This window comes from Grammomys surdaster, unplaced genomic scaffold (genome assembly GCF_004785775.1).
Source record: "Grammomys surdaster isolate TR1022 unplaced genomic scaffold, NIH_TR_1.0 218, whole genome shotgun sequence".
Classification (NCBI taxonomy): Eukaryota; Metazoa; Chordata; class Mammalia; order Rodentia; family Muridae; genus Grammomys; species Grammomys surdaster.
Window position 1 is genome coordinate 4354478 of NW_021604663.1, and position 18660 is coordinate 4373137.

Below are 18660 nucleotides of genomic sequence, written 5' to 3' on the forward strand. Positions count from 1 at the left end.
CTCTCTCTCTCTCTCTCTCTCTCTCTCTCTCTCTCTCTCTCTCTCTCTCTCGTGCGTGCGCACACGCCTTGGTTTGGGTTTGGAGCCTAGTGGTAGAGCATTTGCATAGCATGAGCAGGAATCTAAGTTCAACCCCCAATACAAGGAAGGGGGTGGAGGGGAGGGAGAGGAAAAGAGAGAGGTGGAAAAAGAGACAGTCGGGGAGGGGAGAGAGAGGGGAAGGGAAGGAAAGGGGGAGAGTTGGAGAAAAATAGCACAAAAGAGAAACTGGAATAATCAAATTGAAAAGAAAATGGTGCTGGTGTACAAACGGGCAAAGTCAAGAAGCTGAAACACCAAAAGTTCAGAGGGAGCCTCCTTGGTCCACAAAGATCAGCTGGAAAGACCCCCTCCCCAGACATGCTTAACTGGGAACAGGACTGGAGATGGGGCGTTTTTCAGGGCATAAAGAATAGTGCTAAAACATCCTCAGATGCCTCTGTAATATTACATTCCAAAAGACAAGAAGACATTTGTTACATTTCTTGATTAAAAGGGCAAGACCCAGGATTCAAAACCCAGTCAGGTCACTACTGGTGGGAAAGCCCCGGGAAAGCACACTGGAGTCCACTGACTTGGGAACCGCAGTCTTCCGCAGTAAGGGTGTGGCGAGTAGGCGAGTAGGCGGTTAATTTGGAATGGGCAGACCCGACTGCTCTCTTATGAGAGGGGCACTTTGTTGGTTTCTGAAGACCATTAAGTATGCATTTGAATTAAAAAGAAATTCCAGAATCAAACCCCACTATCAGCCAAACACCACAGCGTAGGAGGGATTTCAGAGCATAGCGGCCCAAGGTCAGCTTTATGACCGGGCAGAAATACCAGGGCAGCAAAAAGGGAGCTTATTCATAACAATAGTAAAACCGCTGCATCAGTGGACCAGGGCAGGGGCTGACTCATCTGGAGCCAGCACTTTGCTTGTGACGACTGCTGGCTTGGGAATGCACCCTGGCCTGCCTTGTGAACTTGTATTATGGAAATCCATATGAAAGTATAGTCTACAGAAATACCCACCCCCACCTGCCCAGACTCCCAACTCCACCCCTCTGTGACCTTAAGTGCTCACTAGGGTAACACTTGACCTGATTACCATACAAGTACTAGCCTGGGCAAACTGCCTCTTTGTATGGTGACAGGCTTCAGCTGAACTAGAAGTACATGACAACCTAGAGAACAAACCAAAGACATAATTAAATAAAAAGCTCGCTAATTCTCAAAAGGGTTTTAAAGACGGGAACTTCGATCAAGCACTGACCACAAACTCAGCCTGGCCTTGAATAGGAATGGTAACTGTGGAATCAGCTCTCCCTGCACATGCTGGCATGAGTCGCCTACTAATCCTCCACTCAAGAGGTGGAGGCAGGGGACTTGTGACTCTGAGGCCATTCTAGGCCTGAACTACCTAGCAAGGCCCTGTCTCAAAATGTATTCTCTATTAAACACCAAGAAGGTATTCTAGGGCTGGGCTTAGTGGGTACAGTCGGTGTGGAGTTTGGATCTCTAGAACCCACATAAAGTTAGCCATGGTACCATGAGCCTATAATCCCAGCACTCCTGAGGGAGGGGCCGAATTCTCAGGAGCTCAGAGGCCGGCTACCCCGGCATATGCAGTGGTGAAGATTAAGGAGGTCCTGTTTAAGACAAGGTAGAAGAATGGAAGGCAGGGCTAGAAAGACTGCTCAACGGTAAGTACTGCTCTTTAGTTTCTGGCACCCACGTCAGGCAGCTCACAACTGTGACTCCAGCTCCCAAGGGATCTGATGCACCTGGCCTCTGAGGGCACTAGCATTTACAGGCACACACTCCACCCCAGACACACACAACTAAAAATAAGTCTTTAAAAGAAAAAGGTAGAAGGTGAGGACCAACACTTAATCCTCTGATCTCCACACATGAACATGGCACAGATGAACCTGTGCTTACACACATGTACACATACACGAACATGCACACTTCCAAGTCATACACACAAAAGTGTTCTATCATTTTGGTTTTTTTTTTGTTTACTTGTTTGTTTTTTGGGTATTGTTGTTTAAGACATGATTTCTCTGTGTAGTCCTGGCTGTCCTGGAACTCGATCTGCAGACCAGGCTGGCCTCATAGAGATCTGCCTACCTCTGCCTCTGAGCACTGGGAAGAAAGATATGCAGCTCCAACAATTTTCTTTATTTTTAATGTCTGCTTTGTCTCTAAGTCTTCAAAGAATATTAAGAATCTTTAATTTATTTTTACACATGAATAAGATATCATGATCCTGTAAATAATGTCTCTGCTCTCAATCCAAGCATACACACTCCACATGAAATGGCCTGTGTCACATCCCGAGAACTGGACACATAACATGACTAGTTAGGAACTCTTCCTGGCTATGTCTGACTACATGAAGTGCTTTATACACTCTACCTGACTTGGTTATACGTCATGGGAGACACACGGGTCTGGAGATGTACATGCCTACCTAACTCATGGAAAATCCCAAGTTCCAGCCCCAGCCTGCTTCCCCCAAACAGCACAGAAACAACATCTCTGCCCACAGTGTTGCCGATGGACTTTGGGAAAGTCTATGGAGTTTAAAACAAACAGTGGGCAGTGAGAACACTGAATTCTAACCTCAGCACCAACTAAAACCCTGCTTGGACACGCCCAGCTGTCACTTTCCTGTCTTTCAGATGGCTGGTCCTTCCTCACAGAAGGACTGCATGCACTGACAAACACTGAATATGAGGTCTCTCACTTTCACTGTGGATCACGTGCCTTTGTGGGCTGAAGGTTTTTGTCAAAACAATGGAATTATGGAAATACTGAAAGTTAGCCTGAAATTGACAGGATTGTTTTCCCTAAACTCTAGGAAGCTTTACTTGAATAGGAAACATAATTGTTGAGGGACCTTCGTTAAAACGTCACTCGATTTTCAATAAAATTTCCCCCATGCCATGCAGAAAACATAACATGCCATCCCGTAAGAACACATTTCCGTCCAATATAAAACCCAACTTAGCAGGGTCTGGCGATACAGGCCTGGAATCCCGGCTATGGGAGAGGTTGAGGCAGGAGAATCACAAGCTTGAGTCTGGACTGCTGAGTAAGTACGAAGCCAGGCTCGGCTTCTTAACTAGGCCTTAGCTCAAAATGTAAATATAAACAAAATCCTGGGCATTATAGCCCAGCAATGGGCACTCGCTCGCCTGGCACGTGCACAGAGGCCTCGGGTCCCCAAGTCCTATTCTAAAAAGTGATTTGATCTAGGGCTCAGAGTGTACTGGCCACAAAACAAACAAGCAAACAAAAAAACAAACAAACAAATTTAAGTACTGAAATTCAGTTCCCCGTCACTCATTTAAATGTTGGGTTGGTGTGATAACTCCATCCATCATCCCGGCATACAGAATGTGGACACAGGGTGTCCCTGAAGGAAGCTGGTCAGCTAGAATAGCCAAACTGATGTGATGTGCTCGGGTTTCAAGTAAGAGACCCCCTACCTCAACACATAAGGTGGAACACACTGGAGGAAGACACCTGACACCAACCTCTGCCCTCCACACGCACACACAAGTACACGCACACGCATGCACACACCCACACGCACACACTACAAAAGAAAAGGCATTCTGAACCAAACTGAGCCCCTTCTGATACATTCCAGAATCTTATGGCAATCATTCCTGCTTACAGCAATAACTCTAGGAGGATTCCAAGACCAGGGTTGGTTTTCTACTGAACTCACTCAAACCCCTCTCCTCTGCCATCATGATGGCGCATCCAGGACATTTGAGCAATCCAAAACAGACCCCCAAAACATCAGCACCAACTGCCGTAGTCTGGAACTTTCTGGCTCAAACTCTGTGTGCTGGCTAGTTCTATGTGAACTTGACACAGGCTGAAGTCTTCTGAGAGGGGGGGAGCCTCAGTTGAGAAACTGCCTCCATAGGATTGGGCTGTAGGCAAGCCTGTAGGGCATTTTCTTAATTACTGATTGACGTGGTAGAGCCCAGCACATTGTAGGTGGGGCCATCCCTGGACTGGGGGTGGGGGGCGGCGCTGTCCTTGGTTGTATAACAGTGGCTCTCAAGCTGTGGGTCATGACCCCTTTGGGGAGGGGTTGCCTAAGACCATCAGAAAATACACACTACACTGTGACTTATAACAGTAGCTAAATTACAGTTATGAAGTAGTAACCAAAATAAGTTTAAGGTTGGGGCCACCATAACTTGAGGAACTGTATTAAAGGGTCACAGCGTCAGGAAGGTTGCCTTGAACTTGTGATCCCTGTCCCTCAGCTTCTGAAGAAGGCAGAATTACAAGCCCACACTTCCAGACCACGCCTCTTGCTCTGTCACCACTGTCTTTCACCTCAGACTACCAGATGACAGCCATAGACCCTTGCTGTGGCTTCTGTCAGTCAGAGTATGTGCTTTAGCAGCAATCCCCATGACCCAGGACAGAGGCTTTCCGAGTGCCTCATGAGACTGTTTCCCAGGGCTGGCTAATCCCCGGAGGCAGGCTAGGATGAATGAAGGGAAGTCACACTGCTTCACAGCCTCGGGCACCTGCCCTCTGCTTCAGCATCCCCTCCGAAGTGTGGGTAGCAGTAAGTGACCACCCTTGAGATGGGTTGGAGCTTTAAATAAGGCTTAAAAGTACTCTCTCGCCACTGTGGTCTGGGAGTCACAGGCAACTCTGAGGCTGGCTCCCTTGCCTCTCCCAGTTCTGAGCTCTGGGTCTCTTATCAGTCAGCAGATCTCCAAGAGAAAACTTGCCCTGAAGGAAGAAGCTGGCCACCAAATATCTTCCGGGGCCTCCTGCACCTACCGCCAGCACACTTCGCTGGCCATTTGCTCTAAGTTGTATACCATTCTTTAAAAGGAGAGTAGCTAGAGACCTGGGACAGGGGAGGCTCCCAGGAGGCCATGGGGGTGACCCTAGCTGAAAATCCTAGGAGCTAGGGATATGGAGATTGAAGTGGTCACCTCCTGTAGCCAGACAGGACTTCCAGTAGCGGGAGGGAGCATCAACCCACCCACAAAACCTTCAACCCAAAAATCTGTCCTGCTCACAAGATGCACAGGGATAAAGATGGAGCAGAGACTGAGGGAACAGCCAATCAATGACTACCCCAACTTGAGACCCATCCCACAGGAGAGAGCCAACCCCTGACTCTGCTATGCTTACAGTCAGGAGCCTAGCATAACTGTCTCCTGAGAGGCTTCATCCAGCGGCTGATGGAAACAGATGCAGAGACCCACAGTCAGACATCAGGTGGAACTCAGGGAGTCTTGTGGAAGAGTGGGGGATAGGATTGAGGGACCCAGAGGGGTCAAGGACACCACAAGAAGACCCACAGAGTCAACTAACCTGGACCCACGGCGGTCACAGAGACTGAACCACCAGCCAGAGAGCATGCAGGGGCTAGAGCTAGGCCCCTACACGCCTGCAGCAGATGTGCAGCTGGGCCTTCCTATGAGTCCCCTAACAGTTGGAGCGTGGGCTGTCTTGGACTCTTGCCTGCCATTGGATCCCCTTCCCCTAGCTGGACTGTCTGGTTGGGCCTCAGTGGGAGGGGATGAGCCTAGTCCTGCTGGGACTTCATGTCCCAGGGTGGAGTGGTACCCTAGGGGAACGGATAAAGGGGAGGGAGGGGGCTGCAATTGGATATAAAGTGAACAAATTAATAGTAATAAAAAAAGAGAGAGTCTCACTATGTAATCCTGGCTGACCTGAAACTTACCGAAATCCACTGCGCCTGATCCTTGTTTGTATTCTTTTAATTGGTACCCCCAAGTCTCCCTCTCTTTGATTTAAAAATCAAGTACCCTCATCCAGTTCTTTTTTTTTCCCCTTGAAGGAAAAGCAAGAGGAAAAAATGTGGCTGGAATCAAGACCCTTTCCTAGGTCCCATGTGATACAGGGAGATGGGCACAGCTAAGCTCTATAGGGCGGTGTCCCCGAGAGGACAGAGCTGAAGGCAGGAATGAGGAGAGAGAAAGCCCCAGTTACTGCAGTTAGCTTCTAACACGGCGTCCTTCATGAACCCTCCTGGAGTGATGCAATGATTTCGGGTGTTTTGAAAAACATCCTTATTTCAAAATAAGGAAGCCGGGGGTTATAGAAATGGCAGTCTGCATGTTTAGTGGGTCAGGTTACAGTGCTGGGCAGATCTCAACATCATTCCCTCTTAGGAGAATGCCTCAGCCTAAACCATCTTTCTTGATCCTTAGTTTGCAGTTAACTATTGATGGGAGAAAGTTGATGAGGGTTCATTCAGGGCTTGTATTAAGGTTGACTGTAGACATCAAAGCCAGGAGGCTGACTGAGTGGGGACGAGAGTCCTTGGACCTTTCTGGAGATGGCTGGGAACCTGTCCCCTCTCTAGGCCCACACCCACACTGTATGGCAAGGGTAGTTCATGGTCCTGCTGAGCCGGGCAGTGGTGGCGCACGCTTTTAATCCCAGCACTTGGGAGGCAGAGGCAGGCGGATTTCTGAGTTCGAGGCCAGCCTGGTCTACAGAGTGAGTTCCAGGACAGCCAGGGCTACACAGAGAAACCCTGTCTCGAAAAACAAAACAAAACAAGGTCCTGCTGAGGAGTTTTCTCTTGAACTAAGAAAACCTGAAGGATGCTGACTACAGCAAGACCAGGAAAGAGTGGCAACCCATCCAGGACAGGGCCGTAGGTGCTGTGACAGAGGGACTGGTTCAAAGAGAGAAGGCAGAGCGGCTTACATTGTTTGCTGGATGTCTGACATGCACTAAGCCTTGCATAGGGACAGAAAACCAAGCACAGTTCCGGGCAGACAGTGCTCCTGATTTAGGAAGAGAAGCTAGCCTTATGCTGTTCTGTGTATGCATCCTCCACAATCTGGTCCAGAGGCCTCCGACATGAGCAGTGATACTTTATAAGCTGCCTTCAGACCAAAGTGCCTGGTCACTCTCTCTTCCAGTAAGTTCTGTGATATTCACTGTGTTTGTTCTTCCTTCAGATGGGTGTACCCCTCCGTGTTCTCCAGACACCTATGATCTGCTCTCACATGGAATGGTGTGACTGCAAGTCAAATGTACTACTAGTTTTCAAAATGGCTTGTTGAAAGACACCACTTCTGTGTTTAAAACCTCAGTATCAACCAGATGCTGTGACACACGGCTTTAATCCCACTACTTGTAGGCAGAGGCAGGTGGATCTCTGAGTTTCGGTCCAGCCTGGTCTACAAACTGAGTTCCAGGCCAGCCAGGGCTACATAGAAAAACTCAGTCTCAAAACAAAACCTCATAAGAGATGGCTCACTCATTAGGAGCACTGGCTGCTCTTCCAGAGGCCCTGAGTTCAATTCCCAGCATTCACAGTGGCTCACAACCATCTGTAACTTTAGTTTCAGGGGATACAATGCCCTCTTCTGGCCTTCATGGGCATCAGGAATGCACACTATGCACAGACAACACATACATGTAAAATATATAGCAGCAGACTCAGTAAACAACCATCTATTTCTGTATCTGAGTCCACGTCCTTCCTTCAAAACACTCTCCTATAAAGTGGCTCAGGATCCTGCTTGCAACCCTACGGTCATTCCCTGACACTTTTCCTGAAGGGGATAAGGGCTATGAAAGCCAAGACATTGGGTTGGGTATACAGTGGCCCTGTAATCTCAGCTCTTGATAGAGGCAGGAAGAGCAGAAGTTTGGTATCACCTTCAGCAACATATATTGAGTTTGAAGCCAGCCTGGGTTTCATGAGACCTTCTCTTAAAACAAAAAACAAAACCTACAATATCAACAACAAAAACTAAAGCAATAATCAAGAAATCCAAATAAACTGCAAGTTCTGGCTGAGTCCATCATCGGTCACCAAACATTCATAAATAAAGATGTTTTGTGTGTTATGGCTGGGTACGATGGCACATGGTTTTAATCCCAACACTCAGGAGTCAGATCTCTGTAAAGTTGAGGCCAGCCTGATCTATGTATCAATCTGAAGATAGGCCAGGGATATACATACAGTGAGATCCTATTTCCAAAATGCTTACATAATAAAACCATTTTTAAATTAAGATATCTCCCTCCCAGCTGTAGCTTATGCAGCCTGGGAACATCTATGGATCAGATTTGGTATGATGGCTTTTGGGAGGCATCTATTGGTGATTGAAGTGTGATGGACCATCCCTGAGTCTCGGGTCAGAGGAGAAATAGACCACTATTGCACATATGAACACATACATACCCTATCCATGATGCTTACCTGTCCTCAAAGCACACCGTGCACTTCCATGCATGAGTCTTCCGCAGGAATACCCGGCACTCGGAGCACACGCGGTGGCTGCAGCCCTGACATATAGCCCCACGGTTCAGCAGAAGGCCCAGAGCCCGCTGGCAACGTGCACAGCATTTTTCCTTGTATTCCTGGCTGGAGCTCTTTGCCCCTTTCCACCGAAGATGCTGCAGGTGTGTTTTCAGTTTCCTGTGACCCAACAAGTTGAATAATGATTGGTTGGCGTAATGATTCATTTTCACTGCCCACTTGGCATAACCTTAAATCATCTGGGAAGAGCCTCAACAAGGATCGTCTACGTTGGGTTGGACTGTGGACATATCTGTGGGAGATTGCCATAAGTTAATCGATGTGGAAAGAATCAGCCCACTGTGGGCGGCACCATCCCCTAGACAGGGGATGAATTGTATGAAAAGGAGAAATGAGCTGGGCAACTCTCTGCTCTTGGCCGTGGATGTGAGATGTGACGTGACTGGCTATTTGAAGTTCCTAGCTGTACTTCCTCACAATAATGCGTGGTAACCTGGAATTGTAAGGTGTAATCAATCTCTTTTTTCCCTCAAAATGCTTTTCCCCCCACAGGGTGATTTATCATAGCAACAGAGATAAAACTCGAACAGATATGAAGCTAGACTACAGGACCCTCCACAACGCCACACTGCTAGTCTCTCACCTTGACTGTGGAAGCCTGGGCTCAGGTGAAACAACCTGTGTCTCAGAGGCAGCTCAGGCGCTGTTCACCCTTTCAGAATAAAACCTTCCTCACACGTGTCCACGAGACCGTTACTAAACAGCCGTCTCTTTAACCGCCAATAAAGTTCCATTTTTCTCGGTCTATTATTATCTCAATGAATCAGAGTTTAGAAGTACATATAAAGGGTTTTGAAGTAAAGGCGGGACCAGGCGTGGTGGCACTCCTCTATAATCCCTGTATTTGGGATAAAGAGGTAGGTGGATCTCTATGAGTTCAAAGTCGGCCTGGTCTACATACACAAGGAGTTCTGGGACAGCCAAGATAGGTCTTGTCTCAAATAAATAAATAAATAAATAAATAAATAAATAAATAAATAAATGAGCAAGGAAAAAGAATTTCATAATTTTGGCTAAGTAGACCATTTCCTTCTTTTAGAATGTTATTTTACATGTGTGGTATTTTTTTTCATGTGGATGTTTAACATGCATGTGTGTTAGTGCATCATGGACCTTCTTCAGAGGCCAGAAGAGGGTATGGGGCCCCTGGGCCTGGAGTTACGGATGATTAACTATCATGTACATGCTGGGAATCAAACCCAGATCCTTTGGAAGAGCAGCCATGCTCTCAACTGTGGACCCATCTCTCCTGCAACTCTGGTAAAGTTCTCTTATTAAAAACACTGGCTTATGGGCTGGAGAGATGGCTCAGAGATTAAGAGCACTGACTGTTCTTCCAGAGGTCCTGAGTTCAATTCCCAGCAACCACATGGTGGCTCACAACCATCTGTAACAGGATCTGATGCCCTCCTCTGGTGTGTCTGGAGAGAGCAACAGTATACTCACATATATAAAATAAATACATCTTAAAAAACAAAACATTGGTTATAAACCATTGGTTATATACCCCCCATTTAGTGCTGGGATTGAATGACGTGTTTCTTATGTGTTAAGCATATATGCTCATTCATCTGCTGGCTTTCAATTATGCCTTATAGCTGAAAGCTAACCTCGAACTCTTTTTTTAAAATTACAAATATTTAGATTTCTTTTAGTTTTCTGAATATGAGTGTTTTGGCTGTATGCATATATGTGTACCACATGAATACCTGGTACCTACAGAGGCCAGAGAGGGCATTTGTTCCCCTGGAAATGGAGTTACAGATGGCTATGGGCCATCCTGAAGGTCCTGGGAATTGAACTCAAGATCCTCTTTGCAAGCTCTCAAGCAGCCTTAACTGCTGAGTCGTCTCTCCAGCCCTGACTGACCGTGAGCCCCTAATCCTCCTGCTTCTACCTCCCAGGTACTGAGATTCTTGGTGTGCTGGCGAATGTGGAAAAAATGAGCCATGTATTTACAAAGGGAACCTCCCAGCGAACAGTGGGCGGTCCTGGCGGTATCCAGAGCTGCCAGTAAACGCAACCTCATACCACAGCTCCTGCAACCCAGCCAGGCCACAAAAGCTGCTGTTGATAAAGGGTCAGGGAACAGGCTAAGCAGGTTCACCTTCTGTTCTCCAAGCCAGCCCTAAGGCAAAAGTGAACAAAGAGAAAAGACAGACGTGGATTCTACCGGTTTTCTGTTTCTGACCCCCAAACCCGGATTTGTGCCTTCAGGTATCATGGAAATCAAGGTGGGGAACCTTAACTCGAAGTTTTTCCTTGGGAGCTGCCAGAAGCCTGGCAGTGTTCTCTAGTAGCTCCTGCAAAGTGGGCAAACACATAAAGAACAAATATCACAAAGGCGCCTTTCCCCCAAAGAATTGTGAGATTAATTTAGTTCTATGCAAAAGCAATCGCCGTCCCCACACCTTCACTGGGATCCTTCTGGGTGAGAAGCTCAGCCCCAAGCTAGCAGTCACAAGAAAGCCAGCGAGCCGAGTCATGGCTCCAAGGAGAGAAATCCAAGCCCCATTGGACCACTCCACGTCGAAACGTAACTTACCGGACCCTTTCCTCCTCGATGCTTTGAACAGTTTGATCTCGATATAGGACCCGGAGAATGATGTCCCGTTCCAACTCCTTGAAGGACTCTAGGTCTACTTCGTGGGCCATTTCCTCTCCACACGCACGACAGAAGCGATCCACTGTCCTGCGGAGAAGCCGGAGTCCAGCTGCTTCTCTGGATCCCGCAGGAGTCCTTCTCTGGTTTCACTGGTGTTTGACGTGTGGCTCTTCCTTCCTTCCTAACTGGCTCATATTCCTTCAGAGACACAAACTCCACGAGGCTGCCCCACGGCTGGAGTAGCTTCCACCCGGAGAGTGTTTTCACTGGGCTCTGCCTGATGAGACAAGAGCGTATCTTTTTCTGAGGTTTTGCCAGAGATTGTTATAAATGTTGCATGGCTGCTGAGTAGATAATTTCTGTAAAGCGCTAGTAATCTCCATCCTGAGGAAGCTGACAAGCAGTCATGAGAGGTCGTGATGACTTAGGGCAGCAAAATTTCCCCAGAAAGATATCTCCAGGCCAGCTGAAGTGACAGTAAGGGTCCAGCCTGATTAATGTCTTAAAACCTGTTTTGTTTTTTGTTTTTTTTTTTTAAAGAAACTATAAAGAACTAACAAAAATCATCCTCAGTTTGCCTGGCTGTACACCTGTCCAACATCACTGCAGAGGTGAGACTACCCCTGGGAGACACAGCTTTGTGTTTTAGCTATGATTCAAACCCCATTGAAGAAGACATCTTTTCAACACTTTGTATACTTTCTAAACTTGGATTTTCCTACCAAAAATTCTGCATCTTCAGCTGTGAGAGGACAAAGACCCACGTTTAATGTTAATGTTTATTGTTTACTGTTAGCCATTCTGCCACGGCAAACATTAGAGAGTTCACCAATTTAGTTACATAGACACAGATGGTCTAGCCTGCTGCACACCACGCTGTATATATTGTATGTATGTATGTATGTATGTATGTATGTATGTATGTTTGCATGTGTGTATGTATGTATGTATGTTTACATGTGTGTATGTATGTATGTATGTATGTATGTATGATATAGCTCGCTGCCCCTGGAGTGAACAGAACCATACAGGATTAGATCAAGCATGAGAGAAAGTGGTACTACCCAGGGGTGCGAAGGTGAAGGTGCCAACCCAGTGGGTCCTCAATCTTCCTAATGCTGTGACCCTTAAATACAGTTCTTCATGTTGTGGTGATCCCCCAACCATAAAAATCATCCAATTGCTACTTTATAACTGTAATTTTGCTATTGTAAATGAGTCACAGTATCTGAGGTATAGGGTATCTGTTATGTGGGGTCGAGACCAACAGGTTGAGAACCACGGCTCTAGATCAACAAAACACGGCTGGTTTCTTTGGTGGACAGTTTCTTTTATTTGTCTTTTAAAAGAAGAAGACAAACATGATAAAACAAAATTTAAAATAGGCTACAAAGTTGGCTAATGGTGGTAAACTGTTTGCCTTTGAAGGAGGAAGACTAGAGCTTACTCCTCAGTACCCAAGTGAAAAAGCCACCCATGTAGGTGCACACTGAGAACCCAGGAGGTGGAAACCAGCGGATCTCTAGGGCTTGTTGGTCAGTAGGCCAAATGGCTAGTTCTGGGCCAGAGAAGGACTCTGCCTTTAAAAAAATCAAAGTGGGTGACGTCTGAGGAGCAACAGCTGGGGCTGGCACCTGGCTTCCATATGTTTGAGCACACAGGTGTACATGCACACGTGTACCTGCACACATGTAAACAAACATGCATAACACACACACATACCACTAAAAAGTATGGTATGGTGCGGCAGCGGAAGTACAACGGTGAAGAACACTCATTACTCTTCCAGAGAACTCAGTACTCATGCTAGGTGGCTCACAACTGCCTGTTACCCCAGCTCTGGAGGTCCAAAGCCACCTCTGGCTTCTATGGGTACTATACTCATATGCACAAACACACACATACACACACAATGAAAATAAAGGTAAAAATATACTGTGTTCAATGCATAGACATGTATCATAGTCATTTAGCGTTATTAAGTGTCCTTCCCACACAAAGGAAGTTGTATGTGCTACCCTGGCCATGCAGTAGGCTCGGTTGTAGCAAAACTACCACAAACATGCAGAACAAGATAGGAAGTCCCAACTCTGTATTAATCTTAGAGGACTGTTACGTTACCTGTATGTTATGCAGTCGTTCACTGAAGCATCACTAACTACACACCACTACACTACACTACAGAGCACATCCCTAACTTCACACCACTTTAATTAAAAATACATTAGAGCAGGGACGTCCTCAGATGCCGGCTGTTATTTTTTACAAGGTATCATCAGAACTCAGAAAGATTGTCATCAATTAGGGGAATATGCATAACCACGACCTATCAATTATTTATGCCCCGTAATAGTGCTGCGAGCGTCATTAGGCGTCGGGCCCTGCTTCTGTTTCGTTCAAGTCAAAGGATTCTGCATGACTCCACCCACCAAGAAAATGTGGGCAACTCAAGCACTATGCTTTCTGTAACGCCATTTTGATTTTCCAGCCTAGTTAGTCCCGTAGTAATGAGGGACCTGTCTGCACTTTGACGGCTTTTGAGTTCAGGGCTAAGCAACAGAATCCTATGACATCACTCTCTTTCAACAAATACTCTTAACCCCTTTTGTAATCTGTGGTAGTCTGGGGAGGCCTACGCAATAAAGTACACTGGGTTATAAAAGAAATTGATTACACTGCAGTATTAAAAATTGTTACCTGGTAGCTTGTGTATTCATTGATATGCGAGATAATTAAGGTCTGGCAGTGATGTATTGATTAACAATGTCAAAGTGGCAGTGATCTAAACAATGCTGTCTCTCTGGCACATGATGTCATAGGAAAACACTTGTGGTTTCTGTCGGGAGCGAGGTTACAGAGCTGGCTGACTTCACTTTGGCCTTTGCTTACATTCACAGTGGAAGGAGATGCTAAGTTTTAGTTAAAGAATAGTGGAAATAGGGCCTGTCGAGGTCTCTCAGCGGTTAGGAGCACTGGCTGCTCTTCTAGATAACCTGAGTTCAATTCCCAGCACCCACATAACGGCTTACAACTCTCTGTAACTGTAGCCCCCCAGGGCGGGGGGGTCCGATGCCCTTTCCTGCCTCTGAGGGCACCAGATGCACAGGTGGTATGCAGATATACCCTTACACATGTAATAAAAATATTCTTAAAAATATTAATGAAAATAAAGATGTTGTTTCCCACTGACCAAGACAGGATAAGGACTATGGCCTAGGAAATTACATGTTTATTGATTTCTTCATTGTAAGATGAAGTTAATGTAAGAGTTGTGGTGGCTGCATGAACGGGAAAGGATAGAGGCCTGAAAAGAGGAGGCTTGGCCTCTGCTCCCAGCCAATACCTGTTCTGGACAGGCTTCCTACCCAGGCATCAAGAAAGTCTTCAGGGGCAGCCACCCAGCATGTCTGTGTGCCACAGCCTCGGGTCCCCTTGTTCCCATTTTCCAGATGGAGAAGCGAAGTAGCAGATCTCAGTTTCAGAGCCGAGTCTCCATGGAAAGGGAAAGCAACAGGAAGATCGTGGTGGAGCTGGGAGATGGTTCAGTCCATGGACTGTTTGCCTGGCAAGTGAGGACCGGACTTCAATCTGCAGTATCCAGGTTAAAAGCCTGACACAGTGTCACAGTTTGTAATTCCAACACTGGAGGGGGTAGGCAGGAAGTCCCTGCTTAGCCTAATCAGAGAGCCCCAGGTTCTAGTGAGAAACCCTGACTCAAAAGACAAAGAAATGACACTGGAGGAACAAGGGCAGAGGATGGGGGCTGAAGAGATGGCTCAGTGGTTAAGAGCACTAACTATTCTTCCAGAGGTCCTGAGTTCAATTCCCAGCAACCACATAGTGGCTCACAACCATCTGTAATGGGATCCGATGCCCTCTTCTGGTGTGGATGAACAAAGTAACAGTGTATTCACAAATAAATAAATCTTAAAAAAACAGAGAGCGCAGTGGTGGCGCACACCTTTAATCCCAGTACTTGGGAAGCAGAGACAGGCGGATTTCTGAGTTCAAGGCCAGCCTGGTCTACAGAGTGAGTTCCAGGACAGCCAGGGCTGCACAGGGAAACCCTGTCTCAAAAAACCAAAAACCAAAAACAAAAAACAAAGAGCAAGAGAGTGTCCACCTGTGCGCACACATACCCTAGAACAGAGTGTGACCAGTGCTACAAGGAGCAAGTTAGTGTTCATACTTCCCAAGTGTAGCCTCTGAGCTTGACCTTGGCTGTCTTCTATTGCTAGTGAACACCCTGCTGAGTCACGTGCTGGTTTGTGTGACTCTTAGTTATTTTAAATGAATAAAGCACTGGATGTGAACAGTTCCTATAGCTGAATGTGTTCTCTGGCTTGGGTTGCCAGCTTCTCAGCAAGGGAGGGCCCCAGTGAGTGCCATCCTGGAGGGGTAATGCCAGGGTTTCCACAGGAGGAACCTGGGCTCCTCAATGCTCACTCAGCAGGTGTCTTAAGTCGTGTGCATTTCAGTAACACAACTACCTACAAAACACTATTCACTCCTTATCCCGGGCCAGCCAGCATCCAGGAGTGGGAACTACCCCCTGTTCAAGAAAGAGAACACTGGCTCCCCCTTGTGGCAGAAGAGTGGCATTCACCTTCACAATCTAGCGTCTGTTGGACATCTGTGGAGCACCTTGCAAGCATCTGGCACTACTCTGGGTGCCTCCATTTGCTCTGTATACCTTGCCCTATGAGGGGATTATAGCAAAAGCATGTAAATAAGAGAATTAAGTCAGAGAGATATCACCAGCCAGGAAAAGAGGCTAGAATTTCTACCAGGAAGCTGGAGTGAACAGACTACCCATCAGCATCAGATAATAGACCTCTGACCTTCCTAGTTGCTGAGGCAAAACATACACAGCAGAACACTTACAGGGTACATACAGTTCCAACAACCCGAAAAAAATGCATAGGGTGTCTGCCCTCAAGCTGTGGGTCACTGGGTCAGCCAATCATGTCAACAGCAGTTCAAAAGCAGATGAAGAACTATGATCCGCATGGCATTATTATACAAACTCAAAGCCAAGGACGGGACACAAGATTTCAGTTCACCAAAAGACTTCAGATATAGCCCACATGGCTTTCTGGTGTTCTAGAAGACATAGAGACAATGGTTGTACAGCCCCAGGGTGTGAGCATTCCAAATCCACTTCCCTATGGTCACTCTCAACTCTTGGGGACTTAGATCCCAGCTTCTCTATACATTCAGCCAAATGGGAGACTTTATCCTCATTTCTATAACGTTTAAGTATCTCAGGTACTTGGTGAGCATGGAATGTCAGTAAAGCTGTCCGTTATTTGAAACGTGTCTTGGTTTTGGTTTGTTTTACCTTAGAGGGTTGTCCTAGCTAGTTTTGTGTTAACTTGACACAAGCTAGAGTTATCTGAAAGGGGGAAACCTCAGTTGAGAAAATGCCTCTGTAAGATCCAGACATAGAGCAGAGTCAGAAGGATCTCAAGTTCGAGCTCAAGACAAACTATACAGCCTGAACCTATGGGCTAGTGGACCCCATCATTGCCTAGGTCACTTCTAAATTAATGCTATCACTCTTGTTCCAGGTTTGGAGGAGATCAGGGTAGAGACGAATGAAGAATTGGTTGGTTTGGGGCTTATAAACGATTTTCCAAGTTAGATTACGAACTAAATTCTGCCTGATGTCTGGGTTATAACAAGGCTTGTAGTTGCCCTTTCAAGTCTCAGAAAATCAAAAAGATTGGCTAGGAAGCCAGTGGGTGTTTGCTCTTTGGTTGCCAGTGTCTTTTCATGGTGCCGGTCAGAGGCTTTGGACATTCTGTTTACAATCATTGACCACTAGAACTTGCTACAGGCTTTCCTTGGGACAGTACCATCCCTGGTTTAGAGATAGGCGGATGCTTCTGTTATTGAACTGTGCTGAAATCCCATATACGTGCTGACTATCTTACCAACCTATAGGGAAAGTGCCCACCTTGGTCATAGAGAAACGAGGGATGTTGTGCATACTCTGGATTTTCAAGGAAAGCAACTATTGTGTACACTGAAGGAAAACAAAACTTTGACTGTCATTTACCATCTGAGAAAGACATCACCGCTTACAGGATTTGAGTCAATAAATCACAGGCCAGTAACAGTGTGTGCGTGCAGATAGCGTCAGCCAGAGATGTCTGGTTACCTTCTCTGTCGGCTGATGTTCTTTTTTATAGAGAACTTCATGTCACATCATTACAGCACATGTCTTTCTATCACGGCAATGATAAATCATATTACTATTATAATCATTACGTCAGTTATGCTGTACACACACTAACTCCAGGATAGAATTCAAAGCACAAGGCAGTTCCTATAGAAACTGGTCCCCAAACCTATGGGCTAGTGGACCCCATCATTGCCTAGGTCACTTCTAAATTAATGCTATCACTCTTGTTCCAGGTTTGGAGAAGATTGGGGTAGAGACAAATGAAGAATTGGTTGGTTTGGGGCTTATAAACAATTTTCCAAGTTAGTTTGATTACGAGCTAAATTCTGCCTGATGTCTGGGTTGTAACAAGTCTTGTAGTTGCCCTTTCAATGGGAGTCATTTAAATGACCTCTGGTGTGTGTTTACAATCCTCTCGAGATTTCTCTCGGCTAGGTCGGTGGTGGATGCTTGGAAGTCATTGGCCAGTGTGGAGATTCCACAGTAGAAATCTTCCTCCAAGTCACTCAGAACCGACTCCTGCCAGGCCAGCAGCGTCTCCTGCAGTCTCAGCTACTTGGGAGGCTGAGGCTTCCCTAGGGGACTTGGTGAGGCTTTGTCTGAAGAAATTTTAAAAAGTGGCCTGGGAGCACAGTCCTGGGTAGCATGCTCGTGTAGGATGGACAGAGCCTGGTTGATGAAAAAAAAAAAGATTTATTAAAACTATTCTTGGTTCATAGTATACTTCTTTCTTTGAAAAATTGCTAATAAAATTCTTCCTAGTCAATAGAGGTTTTTCTATCATAGTCAGAAAGATGAACAGGCCCATCGAAGACGCCAACGCTTACAGTTTTAGCAAAGATAAGAACATGGTCACAAGCTTGATTTCTGGTCATGTTTACTACCGAGAAATTTAAAATGACATTGGGGTTTTCCAGGTATTTTTAAAATATGGATGAAACAAATATACTTCTCTCTTGGATGCTTTTCGTTTTTGTAATGTTTTCGAATGAGGAAGAGGAGAAAGTAATCCTTTGGCAATTAGCTTGCATGGTCTTCACTCTGTCCCATGTACCACACAAGGGTGGGTTTGCGCATCTCCATCCTCAGTGCTTCCAGAATGCTCCCTGCTCCTGTGCCCTCCCCACAAAGTCATTTAAGACCATTCATATGGGGCCAGGAGGATGGTTCAGTGGGTAGAGCGCTTGTTTTGCAAGTGTGAGGACATGAGTTCAGATCCTCAAAGCCGGTGTAAAAGCTGAACAACACTCTACGGTGAGGTGGGAGGAGTCAGAAGACTCCTCCAGAAACTTACTAACGTTGAGACCCTCCTCAAACAAGGTAAAACGTGAAGACTGGCACCTGAGGCTGTACTGTGACCTGCATATGCGCATACACCATAGCAGAAACTGTCTTCCTCTCTACTCAACCCCACACCCCGTCCCCTGCTCCACGCCCCGCCCCTGCTCCACGCCCCGCCCCTGCTCCACGCCCCGCCCC

The 18660-nt window shown here is 46.4% G+C and overlaps 1 protein-coding gene across 1 annotated transcript in view; it reads right to left on the reverse strand.

Annotated features, from left to right (window-relative positions):
• Positions 1–18660, reverse strand: part of Sytl3 (synaptotagmin like 3) — a 70596-nt gene that overhangs the window by 46569 nt on the left and 5367 nt on the right. Inside the window, exons 2-3 of the mRNA XM_028772720.1 lie at positions 10935–11271; positions 8270–8488 (exon numbers count right to left, since the gene is read on the reverse strand). Of these exons, the coding sequence (XP_028628553.1) occupies positions 8270–8488; positions 10935–11044 (329 nt within the window). The 5' untranslated portion in view covers positions 11045–11271. The remainder of the gene's footprint in view (positions 1–8269; positions 8489–10934; positions 11272–18660) is intronic.